This window comes from Callorhinchus milii, unplaced genomic scaffold, assembly GCF_018977255.1.
Source record: "Callorhinchus milii isolate IMCB2004 unplaced genomic scaffold, IMCB_Cmil_1.0 Scaffold3, whole genome shotgun sequence".
NCBI lineage: Eukaryota > Metazoa > Chordata > Chondrichthyes > Chimaeriformes > Callorhinchidae > Callorhinchus > Callorhinchus milii.
Window position 1 is genome coordinate 36,846,700 of NW_024704744.1, and position 13,368 is coordinate 36,860,067.

Below are 13,368 nucleotides of genomic sequence, written 5' to 3' on the forward strand. Positions count from 1 at the left end.
ACTATATCATGTTTGAGGTTTATTCACAATAAAAGTAAAATGGGTGAGATAAACAAAACCACCCAAAATATTCATCACTTCCCTATTAACTTGTTTCCCATTAATGGTAGGTGTGGTATAATCATTTGAGTGTTTTCACACAACTACACATAAATCTGTTAAAAGAGCAAGGAGTTATTTAACTGTTTGTATATTGTATATATTTTACATTATTTGTGCAGTTGTGCTTTGGCATGGTCCTCTGCGTTTTAGATTGGCCTTAATAATCTGTGGAGTTTAATGCCCCAAACTCTTTAATGCACCACTTAATTTGTTTCACATTTTCCTCAGTTCCATTAAAACACAAAATGCCGGTGTTTGCTTTTGTTTAGATTTACATTATATTTCAAGATCTGCTTGTAAAACAAGCTCAAAGTGGTTTCTGAAAGGATATAAAGGATGGTAGCTCAAGTCAAGCATACATTACCATATCTGAGAGCAAATAAACAACAATGATTTGTTGGAAATAAGGAATTTGTACTTTGAGGTTGCTGGAAACCTACTTCCTGGTGGATCAGACTGTTGTGGTGAAGTAGTGAGTGAGGGAGACAGAAGAGCCTGACTTTATTCAGTGTTGGTGAACACTTTGAACAAGCCTGATATCTGATATGGAGATGCCTGATCCTGGTGAATATCTCTCTGTTTATAATTCTGGTAAAGGCACACCTTTGCATTTGGGATTTCTTTGTCTAGTTCAGTGGTGCATCATAAAAGTAGGGTCAAAATATATAAGGGTGTATTTTGTAAGGACTTAGACCCAATGAAAAAAAAGCATGGAAATTCCCAGAGTAAACACTAGATTTCCTGTCAATCAAAAATACCACATGATACCCTCCTGTCTAAATCCAATCTTTGGCTGATTTGCAAAGCCTTTACACAGGAGGTATTACATGGGAGGTATGACAGCAAGGGAGTGGCCGGGAGGTGCACAACACCCCTATACTTCAAGCCAGCACCCCTCGTTCTCCTGCCTATGTGTACAATGTCCAGGTTTGAATCCATTCTAATTCTTAAAAGGAGCCTGAAAATTAAACTTGCATCGCTCTTCAAGGGCAGTTCTAGCTGAAGCCTCAAATGCTCCTTGGCTTCCAGTCCTGACTTCTCCATTTATTGACCTGCTGACTGCTTTGATTGAGACCACTCAATGCTCACTTTGAACCACTCATTCATTTGCTGCAGTTTTATCTTCCTCATCATTGTAACCAACCTAGCACTGTTAAGTGCAAAACCAGTGCACTATCATGATGAGTTGGTTACCATGAAGAGTTGACCTGGGTCCTTGAGTGCCTGTTGATTGAGTAACTGTGCTCCTGGGCATGGAATATTGGTTACATTGGTGTGAAAGGCACATTACCATTTTTACAGCAGTTAGCTGGCTGCCCAAACATAGTATGTTTTTCTTCAAAATAATTTGCCATGCTATTTAATAAATGTTTCTTTCATATGTTTAGATAATTGACACCTTGTATCAAGTTTATTCCCAGCTTTACTTTGTCTGGTGTTTACCCTTTTCTGTGTACACTTTGACCAACATCCTTAAGGAAGTTGCCAACTTTAATATATACCCAAATTTTATATATTCCCCATCTTGAGGTGAAACAATGCTACCTCTGCCTCTTCCTATTTTATTACACTTACAGACATAGTGCAATGGTGTGCAGTGGGCAGGAAAATAAAATAAATTGTAGAATAACCACATTATCGATTGTAGTACACATAATTTCAACATTTGCCCTTCCTATCCAGAAGCAAATATGTGTAGCATATGTGTGGTGGTCAAGACATTACAAGCACAGAGTGCACAAAAAACTAAAAAGGAGTAAAGTAAGAAAGCATGGGGAAAAGGCAGGTAAGAGGATGAAAGGATTGCCAGCACGGACACAATGGGCCAAATGGCTTTCTTCTTCTGTAAATTTCTATGGTTCTAAGCAATAAATCAGAATTCAAAAAAAGTAGGAACCCAGTTGTTAGGCAATGGGGGATCGCTTTTCTGGGTGTAATAATTCCTTCAAAAAAAACTATAATAATAAATCGGTCACTCAATCCACAAATGTTTGTGGGACACTGCTGTGCACAATTGGCTTCTGTATTTCGCCCACAAAATATACAGTCAATCCACTTTGCAGTATATTCTGTGAAGCACTTTGAAACGTCTCAAAGTCATGGTAAGACGCTATATCAAAATGCAAGTTTCAAAAAGTTTCTAATTAACTCATAGTTTCTTTTTAAAAAGGCGAAGGGCTACCTGCTATCTGCAGAGTGCATGTTGGAATCTCATTGAGTTGTAGCTGAAAGGTGCTGAATGTTAAATGAATACAAAAGTGGGGACAGGAATTTGACTGTGTGGAGAATTAACAGGATCGACCTTGCCTCATAGAAGCATAGTTCTTGTCCTTCACAGACCAATATTAATTGTAGCCATTGAATTATTTGCTACGTTAACATTCTTGGCCTTAGAACTGAGGAGCAAAGAAGCATGTTTGGTAAAAGTCTGGATCTCATGAGTGGGAAAAAATGGATTAGACAAAGATTAAATGTGTTTTTTAAATAAAATGTAAACAGTTGAACTGCCGGCTTCTTCTGGAGGTTTGCAGATAACTAGCATTTTCAAAAACAGGCACTCAATTGGAGTTTATTAAACCTGTAAAATTAGTTGCTTTAAACTCCAATTATAAATGCCCTTTTCCTCCCTTTTTTGTATAAAATAAAATATTTCTAATTCTTTCAAGGAGGGTGCTGAAAGAGAAGATAATCTTCAACTGTACCCTTGAACGTATTTTCCCAAGTTTGAGACTCCCAATGTTGGGTGAGAATACCTCACCACCAAGCTGACATAACTTTGCATTCCTAAATGAAAGAGCATCTGTTTCAGATATTGAACTCTCTGTCCTCACTTATTGCTCAGATATAAAATTCTCTCGCTTCTACATGCAAGGTTGAAATTTGATTTCTTTGGAGTCTCAGAAATCTGCATCACATTCAGTGGAAGGAGCACAATTTGAACTGTTGCACTTGAGAAAATGTAATTTTTTATTAGATTCACAGTTACAATTTTACTGAAGAAAACCCAAAGTTTGTCAAAATAAACTGAACCATGTTTCTGGTTCAGAACTTGTTTCTGTTATAGTTTTTGAGGAATAAGGATTTTTAAAATTTATTTTGTGACCATATTTGCAAAGAGTATTTTTGTGTGTTGTAGGCATTGATTTAAGAATTGGTGTACAAATGGAAGTTACGCTTTCTGAATGGCTCAGTGTTTCAGCTGAGGTCTAATGTTAGCACCAGTGATTGTGACAGCGAGATTTGGAAATAGTCTGGGAAGTTCTGCTAACAAGAGTTGCTCTTTCTCTCACCCTTGTTCCATCAGTGCTGCTAGTTTGATTGCCATTGCAGTTTAGGTTGGCTTGTCAATGATATACAGTTGCTATGGCACCACAATGCTGAAGTATTTTCTGGTAGGAAACTCAATGCAAAACTTACTGCTCAGTTCATTTTTGTGGGGTTGAATTTGTTGTACAAAACATTGTTGTAGGAATGTTGTCACAAGCATTCTTGTTGGATGTGAGCAACCACCAACTAAAAGTACTGTATGCATTTAAAAGTCTTGTGGGTTATTTCATCTCTAAGCATTAGTTTTGGAGTCCTGTAGTTCAGTGGTTAGAGCACTCGCTTTGCAAGCGAGAGACCTGAGTTCAATTCCAGGCAGGGCGAAACCTTGGGCAAATTTCCTTACTCCACAAGCCTGATAATAATCCCTCCAAAACAAAACAATAATAAATTGGTCATTTTCAATCCACGACTGTTCGTGGGACATTGCTGTGCGCAATTGGCTGCCACATTTTGCCCACAAATATACAGTCAATTCACTTTACAGTATATTTTGTGAAGCGCTTTGAGACATCTAGAAGAGGTGGAAAGCGCTATATCAAATGTAAGGATTATTATTATTATTAATACAGTTTATACTTATCTAGCGCCTTTGATGTGACAAGGACGTCCCAAAGTATTTGGCAATTCTGGTTGGGCTCCAGAGCTAAGGCCAGCAGCTGAAGTTGGAAGCTGAGGGGCTAATGATATTAGTACAAAACTTTAGTATTTGGTCTCTGCATTGTGAAGCTCAGTAACACACATCTCATCCAAATAAAAGCTGTATGTTCTATTGAATTCCCTCTTTCAGGTTTATTAGGGTCCCACAATCTATTTTATGCACTAGCTAGAATGGATTCAGTTAATGTTTCCACTTGGTACAAGGTTATTATTGTAAAGAGTATAGATTTTGAAGCATGCCATGGTGCATCTGGTTCAAGTCTTATATTATTGCCTCTATGGAATAAAGTAAGGGTCGATGTGATGTGATGTACTTTGCAGAGAATGGTAGTCACACTGCAAAGGCTGATCTCCTGGAGAGATCAGAGGTTCAGTAGTAAAAGAAAATTCTACCTTATCATCTTCTTTTGGAAGTTTATTTTTGATAGATATGGGTGCTTTTGTTGCGCTCAGTATTGCTGGCTGATGGAGGTTGTGCTGCAAGTGGACCTCCGAGCGCTTTGTTTTCAAATAACTGCTTGTTTTTTCCGACTTTGCTTCTTGTCATATTTTGGCTGCCTGGGAAAGAGAGAAAGAAAGCACAACTCTGTCAGATTTCTGTACTGTTTTATCCCTGTACCACAGTTGTTTGGGATTTTCTTTTTGCAGAGAGTCCAGAAAGCCATTCACAGCCCTGTACAGCCAGGATGTAAAAGGTTTGAAAGACCAATGAGAGTGACTCAAATCACACTCCCCACCTCCCCCCCAAATGACAGAGCTTGGAGAGTTCTGGACATACACCCAACTCTGATCATTCTGGCACACAACATAGGTGCAACAATCTACCTTTGTGAACGTGTTCATCATATGGAGTTAGCGGGATTAAAGCTGCAATTCAGTAACAGTAGATCAAAGGGTGCCTGTGGCGACTTCATATCTGCCATTCCTGTATTTAATCAAGGATTGATTGATACAAGGTTTAACAGGATATGCAACTCTTGACAAAACGCACAATACTGCAAATGCTGGAAATGTGAAACAAAAACAGAAGTCGCTGGGAACACTCAGCAGCAGTCACTCAGTAGAACGAAGGGTCATGGATCCCAAACTTTGGCTCACTTTCCTTTCTCTATAGATGCTGCCTGACCTGCTGAGTGTTCCCAGCGACTTCTGTTTTTGTTTGGAATTCTTGACATTGCCGCCACTTCAGTTTTCTTCTTCTCAAGGCACTATCTCATGCTGGGCCCGTCATATATGTGGTGAGTGCCCTTTAGAAGCTTGCTCAAATGGCCATTGATCATGTGCATGTGTGGATTATGATTGTCAAGCTATACCCATTTGAGTTTGCAGCTAATGCCAAACCTGTCCTCACCGAAAATCCACACTCACGCATTTTCCAGCAGAATCCAAAACTATAGGGCATACATATAAGATATTTGGTAGGGAGTAAACACCAGCTTGGACTAGTTGAATTGAATGACACATTTCTGTGCTGTATGGAACTTTCTACTGCTACCCCCAGCTGAGATCAGATGTGACTCGGTTTCATTCCAGGGATTAAGTTTTACTAAGTATTAAGTCCTTTAAGTATTCCAGCACTCTGATGTCAGTATTATAATAATAATAATCCTTGCATTTGATATAGCGCTTTTCACGTCGGGAGGAAGTCCCAAAGTGCTTCACAGAACACACTGTAAAGTGAATTGACTGTATATTTGTGGGCGAACGCTGCAGCCAATTGCGCACAGCAATGTCCCATAAACAGTCGTAGATTGAAAATGACCAATTTTTTTATTATTGTTTTTGTTTTTTGGAGGGATTATTATTATGCGTGTGGAGTAAGGAAACTTGCCCAAGGTTTCGCCCTGCCTGGAATTGAACTCAGGTCTCTCACTTGCAAAGCGAGTGCTCTAACCACCTACAGGACTCGTGGATTTATTTGACTTATTTCCTTGCTTTACGTTACTTATGCAGAAGATAACTCAGAGAAATATTCCAAAATATTGTTAGCAGAATATTACCACATGTTCCACTGCAGCTGCTCCAAGTAAATTCACGGTTGACCTTCCAAATGGTTTCCTCATCAGTGAGGCACAGCTGACTGGGATGGCTGATGTCCCATTAGCCCTGCTCCCTGGAACCTTTTATGAAGACATAGAGTATGGAATGTGTGGTTGACTGGACCGCTAGTCCACACAGCGAAACCATTCCAACTGGGATTTATATCTGAAATTTTCAATTTTAGTCCACCTAAACACTTAATATAATAATATAATAATAATCATAATAATATAATATAAGAACATCATTGGTTGAATATTTTTGTATTTGTTAATATTCAAAGTAGAAATAGAAGAATAAATGTAGACAAGTTAAGAGTGATCTTGCAGAACGTGAAGTATTGGTGAGGTGCACACTGTTCCTTGTCACTTCACTCAGATTTCTCAATGAAGTAGCACATGTTTGTGGACCATATAATATTTTCACATTAAATGGGTTTATAAGTGATTTCCCCCTCTCCCAAAGGCCACTTTCCATGGTGAAAGCTGAGGAGCCCAGACTATGGCTTTGAACTTGCACCTTAATCCTGAATTATTATTGTAAGAAGACATAAGAAACTGGTTTGATGATTTTGAAATTAAAAATAAAGTCATCCCTATCGATGCATCAAATGGCCTGTTTCTATGGTCAAAAGATCTGTAATTTATGATGTTCTTACTTTTAAATAGTGTCCAAATACATACACGGTGATGATTCTCCAAGTAATGTAGAAGAGACTTGCTTATCACGGATTCAATGTTTAATTGACTAATAACCTTTGTACAGGGTTTTGGTGCTCATTACAGAAATCAATTTAAAAATGCAAAGCAAAGCTACCTATTACATATAAGTCTTGGCTCTAGGCATATAAAAAATACAGTATAGCTCTCATATATCCAACAAAGAGTTTTTTTCCAGTTCCTGGTCTCCCAAGAATTTAACTTAATAATAATCTTTGTATAGCGTCTTATTAAATCTTCTCAAAGTGCTTCACAGGATATTCTGTAAGTGGCTTTACTGTGGTTTTGGTGGGCAAAATACAATAGCCAGGTTGCACACAGCCACAGAATGAATGACCAATTTTTTCTGGATGATTGTTGGCCCAAGAATGCCAACTATCCCAAATCATGCCTAACACAAACACATTCTTACAATAACAACAACTTGCATTTATGTAATAATAATAATAATCCTTGCATTTGATATAGCGCTTTTCACGTTTTCTAGATGTCTCAAAGCACTTCACAGAATATGCTGTAAAGTGAATTGACTGTATATTTGTGGGCGAAACACGGCAGCCAATTGCACACAGCAGTGTCCCACAAACAGTCATGGATTGAAAATGACCAATTTATTATTGTTTCTTTTGTTTTGGAGGGATTATTATTAGGCGTGTGGAGTAAGGAAACTTGCCTAAGGTTTTGCCCTGCCTGGAATTGAACCCAGGTGTCTCGCTTGCAAGGTGAGTGCTCTAACCACTGAGCTACAGGACTCCACAGGTAGTGCCCCTCACGCAGAGTGGGATCCCAGAATGCTTAGCATCCCAGAGCTCTTCTTACCTATCAACTCCCAACAGCGTATACTTATGTAATGCTTTTCACGTAGGATGAGCATCTCAGAACATTTTTACAAGGACTAAGTCACAAGATTACACCTAACTGCAGCAGAGTTTACACATGAGTAGAGAGCCTGATTGAACATGGTAAAGAAATTAACACAGAGCTCTTTTTTACAGTTCTGTACTTAGTCTAAATTGGCCTCAAAATGAGACCTTGACTCCTTAAGGATTTCGCCTAATTTGATTTTTTTGGCAACAAAAAAAATCCTTGATTGAATATTTCCAGACCCATGCCACAAGTCAAGATATATTCAATCAAGAAAAAATATATACAAGTTACTGATTGAACACAGACTTGTACAAATGTTTGGGGTGGGGGGAGCACTGCTTGACGGCCCCCCCACCCCCCGGGCAATTTCCGTCTCATGGGCCACAGATTGGCCACCACTACTTTAGGTTATTTAAACAGTCTTGGCCAGTTCATAATTCTCAGTATTTTATAAACCTCTATTAGCCTTAGCAGTGCTTTGAGACAAATGCCATGATACAATGGCAAGACACAAATCATACAGTATATACTGTATATTGCATTTTATTAAATGTTTTGCTGATCTGAACTGAGATTTTTAAACAGCTGCGAGTTGCTGTTTGCTTTGGCCTCTCCCTTTCTTCCAGTATTTATAGTGTGTTTGACCTTCCGATGAACTTCACAGAATCAGCAAAAAGAATGCAGACACTTACCAGTAAATGGAATATTTTTTCCCCAATTCCAATTTTGACCAATGAAGCTCGCTCACTGACTAGCTGCTATGCATGTTGTACCGCAGAACCCTTCAGTGGATGATTTGTGTTGTAAAAAAATATCTGCGAAATCTTTTTTTAAAAATTGGAAAAATCCCTTGAACTTGTAGAAAACGTAAACTTTCAAATTTAGTTGCGGTTCCATTTTGAGCATTTCTTTATTCCAAAAGTGTACGTTTTCATAAAATGCTCAAACAAATATTGCTTACAAATTTGTCTTATGAGAGACAGTGAATTACGGTCGAGTTATACAAGTGGAATACAGAAGGGTTTGGATTGAATAACAAACAGATAATTGATTCAATTCATTTTTTGGTCATAGTCCAGACCCTCTATTCCAATGTTACACACATTGTAACATTTATATCCCTGCAAGTGCATAGAGATTCCTTCTGACACGAAAAGCCATGTACCAAATGTATTATAAGGATCCTTTTTGTTAATGTTTGTTTTCAAGATTCATCTGAACCGGCTCTCTCATTAGATTGACTGACGTGTAACCACTCCCAGATATTTACTAATGTCTTCTAGGCATAATATAGTCAAAGCTGGAAGCATTGACATTTCATCTCAGTTGTGGAGAATCTTTTTCAGTTACACCTCATTCTTTGAGGAATTTGTTTCTTGTGAAATACAACTAAAATTATTGCCCTTCCTCAACTTGCAGAATAACATCTCTGTACTGTTGTCAGACTTGTTCCAATTCTCTCAAACATCACTGAATTCAGATATAAAATTAACAGAATATTATTTTGAATCTGGCAGCCATGAAGACAAAATGATTTACGACTATTTTGAAAACCATCACTTTTGCTGTTGTTTCTACTATTTGGCTAAAATAAGAGAATATTAATTGTTGTTCATGAGCTCTATGCTGCGAAGAGTTTCTTTATGTTATTCCAGATCAAGCAGCAAGTATTCAACACAAAACCTCTGTCTATCAACAACAAAATTACATTTGCTTATCGGCTTTCATGTCGGGAGAATGTCCCAAGGTGCTGGACAATCAATGTTTCGGACCTGAGCTGGCGTAGGGATTGGGGAGGTTTGAGGGCAGGGAGGGGAAGGAGGGTGATCGAAGGCACGGTCGAAGAGGAGGGTCTTGAGACAGCTCTTGAAGGAAGCAAGGGAGGGGATGAGGCAGAGGGACTGCGAGATGGAGGGTGGCGACAGACCTCAAACGTCAGAAACCCCATAGGTTGTAACCGCTCAAAAGGTTGACAGGGCAATGGTTTCATGTCTCACATTGTTAATGCATCCCAGTAGCAGAAAACTGATGACACATATCAAACATCGAGTAGCAAGATGATACATACTCGTAAACAGAGAGCAAGATGTATATTTGGTATCACTGTGACCCCAAAATTCCCTGTTGTTAAATCCATACTTGTTTTTCCCTGAGACAAAAGTTGGTGGTAAAGCTCTGTCCATGGTGGTTCACCACCTACTGTTGAGGATTTCACCAATGATAACTGTATCACGGTAGCGTCCACTACCAGCCCATCTGATGTGAGGAGGTGGAGAGGAGTATATGGACCACAATTTTATCATTTTTGCATTTGATATAGCACCTTATCACATCATTTCGACACCTCAAAGCGTTTGACAGGATATACTGTAAAGTGGTGTGACTGTGTATCTTTTAGACGAATGCAGCAGCCAAGATGCGCACAGTATTACAACAACAACAACTTGCATTTATATAGCGCCTTCACCCAGGGTAGCGTCCCAGAGTGCGGAGTAATGACCCAATACAACCATGAAGTGAGTGATCAATTTTATTTGGGGGATTGTTTGCCAGGACACTTGGAGAAACTCTTTTCAAGTAACGCCACACAGCGGTCTTTAACATCCACCTGAACAGCCAGATGGGACCTCAGTTTAACAGCTCATCTGAAGGTCAACACTTCCAACTGTGCAACAGCCCCCAGCACTACACGGGAATGCCAGTCTAGAGAGACTATCTGAGTTCAGAGACCCAACTTGGGGTTTGAACCCAGAGCCTTCTGACTCAGAGGAGAGACTGCTACCATTTGAGCCAGCTGACACCTGTTATCTGTAACATACTATCAGATTTCCAACAGAGGTGTTCAGGTAGAATTTAAATAATAGAAATATTCAAGATAATCTGATGAACTTTGTTTTTCTTTACAGTTAACGATGAGGAAAAGGAGTCACTGCCTTCACTAGAAAGTCCTGGCTGGTACTCACAGGGCAACTGGAGTCATCTTTATGAGCTGCTGAAAAAGTTAACTGGAAAACCAGAGCCAAAGGTACAATTGGAATTCACAGTGCAAATCGCATACAGATAACAGTAAATCACTCAACATAGATTTCGCCCATGGCTTTTACACCACTTATCCCTTTTTCTGCTCATTCTGAGTTGAAGTTTAAAGTTGAGATGAAGATAAATGAGAAGCAAAGTTGGATAGTTTCTGTCTTAGAATTTCACTGAACAATTTTTTTTAAAATGCAGGATCCAAATCGTGTATACCAGGGCCCAAAACATGATATTTGATATGAACAGTCACTCCTCCAGGTAATGGGAAGTGTGTCATGCCTTACTGTGGGAATCAACTGACCTGCCAGTTTGCTCGCTAACGGGACTTGTTGTTTGCATCCCCTGTTTGTGAATTTCACTTCTTCCCCCAACTCCTCCTCAACCTAGAAATGCTCAGACAGAAAACCACAGCTTAAATTGCATCTTTCGAGGAAAAGTGCCTCAGAATGCAAAGTGCTTTGCAGTCTGGAATGGAATCCGGAAAGTCGCCAAACTACGGCACTACCTCACCCCTCACGCGGCTGAAACCCTGGTTCACGCCTTTATCACCTCAAGGCTGGACTATGGCAACTCTCTCCTCGCCGGCCTTCCCGGCACCTCCCTCCACAAGCTGCAGGTCATTCAGAACTCTGCAGCTCGTGTACTGTCCCGCACCAGGCTTCGGGACCACATCACTCTCACCCTCGCTCGCCTCCACTGGCTCCCCATCCCCCAGAGGATTGATTTAAAGATCCTCATCCTCACCTACAAGGCCATTCACGGACTTGCTCCCTCCTACCTCTCCAACCTACTATCCCCCTACCTACCTGCCCGTACCCTCCGTTCCTCCGGCTCCGGTCTGCTCCACATCCCCCGCCCCAATCGCCCTACCATTGGTGGTCGGGCCTTCAGCTTCTCAGCCCCGAGGCTCTGGAACTCTATCCCCAGTGCCTTCGCCTTGCTTCCTCCCTCTCCTCCTTCAAGGCCGGTCTCAAAACCTTTCTCTTTGACCGTGCCTTCAGCTCCCCTCTCGACTCTCTTCCCCCTTCTCGCTCCCTCCCATCCCTCCCCTCACCCTGACCATTTCCCCCCTCCTCGCTCCCTCCCCTCCCCTCACCCTGACCATTTCCCCCCTGCTCGGGTCATGACCCAACTGTGCAGTGCCTTGGGACGTCCTCCTGACGTGAAAGGCGCTTTATAAATGGAATCTTGTTGTTGTTGTTGTTGTTGTTGCTTGTCCTGCGAGGAACCAGTGTACATCACAGGACTCTTGACAGACAGCTTCTATGCAATTTTGAGTCAGAGACACGTTCCCGTGGGATTCCCTGGAAGAGACGTACTTTATGTCCCAAAGTGCTTTTGCCAGCTGAGGTGCCAGTTGAGCTGCCATTTCTCTTAACAAATGTATTTTAACCACATTGTTATAAATTAAAACACTACATTTAGAAACTGTAATTTATATCTGAAATGAGCTGTAACATTCCTCAGTCTGCATGAGACTTTTTTAAGTAGGAGTCCTGTAGCTCAGTAGTTGGAGGACTCACCTCGCAAGCGAGAGACCACTAATTGAGTGAGGAGTGAGCAATACACCAGAGTTGAAAGAGTGGAGGCCACAGACTAGACAATAGAGATGATATAGATAGAGAATAAAACAAACAATGGATTTAAAGCTCAAGTTAAGAGTTTTCAAATGATTTGCTGGAGTAATGGACCTAATGGAAGCTGGCAAGGTTAGTGAATGGCATCTTGCATGGAAGAGGATACAGGCTGCAAAATTTTGAGCTGCAGTTTATGGAGGGTGAGCTAGGGAGAGGTCTAAACTCATAGTAATAAAGGCATAGAAGTAGGATAGGGACACAAACACATAATGTTTTGGACATGGAAGAAAGCAGTTTTGGTCAGGGCTCAGATGCAGAGTTCAAAGCAGAGCTGGGGAGCAAGAGAGATCCAAGGTTACACACTGGCTCATTTAGCTTGAGTGAGCAACTAGGAGGTTAATGGGATCAGAGCCAGATGCAAGGAGGTATTACAAGGTCTGACATGGCTTTGTATCCGTTGATGAGTAAAACAATCCTCAACTCAGAGTGTAAGTGCAGATTTGCTGTTTGCAGATATGCATCTTACTTAACAGTTGTGAAAGACATTTGACTGCATCTCATTACAAATACAGGCAAGTACATGCAAGTGAAGTCCTATAGCTCTGTAGTTAGAGCACTCGCCTCACAAGCAAGAGGACCTAGGTTCGATTCCTGGCAGGGCGAAAAGTTGGGCAAGTTTGTTTACTCCACACACCACTGTTTACCCAGCAGTAAATAGGAACTCGGTTGTTAGTCGTTTGGCAGATCACGTTTTCAGAGGTAATAGTTCCTTTTAAAAAAAATTGGTTACTTCAATCCAGGACTGTTTGTGGAACATGGCTGTGCGCAATTGGCCTCTATGTTTTGCACACAAAACATACAGTCAATTCACTTTACAGTATATTCTGTGAAGCACTTTGAGACGTCTAGAAGACGTGATAAGACACGATATCAAATGCAAGAATTATTATAAGTATTCAGCAGTGATACCTGATGAGCCAATGACATTATCTGACCTCTGGTCAAGTTCATTGAATAGAGTAAATAAACTGAAACACTGCACCAAT

General features: G+C 40.4%; 1 protein-coding gene across 1 annotated transcript in view; it reads left to right on the forward strand.

Annotated features, from left to right (window-relative positions):
* nt5dc1 (5'-nucleotidase domain containing 1) overlaps nt 1-13,368 on the forward strand; it is a 265,220-nt gene that overhangs the window by 224,856 nt on the left and 26,996 nt on the right. Inside the window, exon 10 of the mRNA XM_042332983.1 lies at nt 10,619-10,737. Coding sequence (XP_042188917.1) covers nt 10,619-10,737 — 119 coding nt within the window. The remainder of the gene's footprint in view (nt 1-10,618; nt 10,738-13,368) is intronic.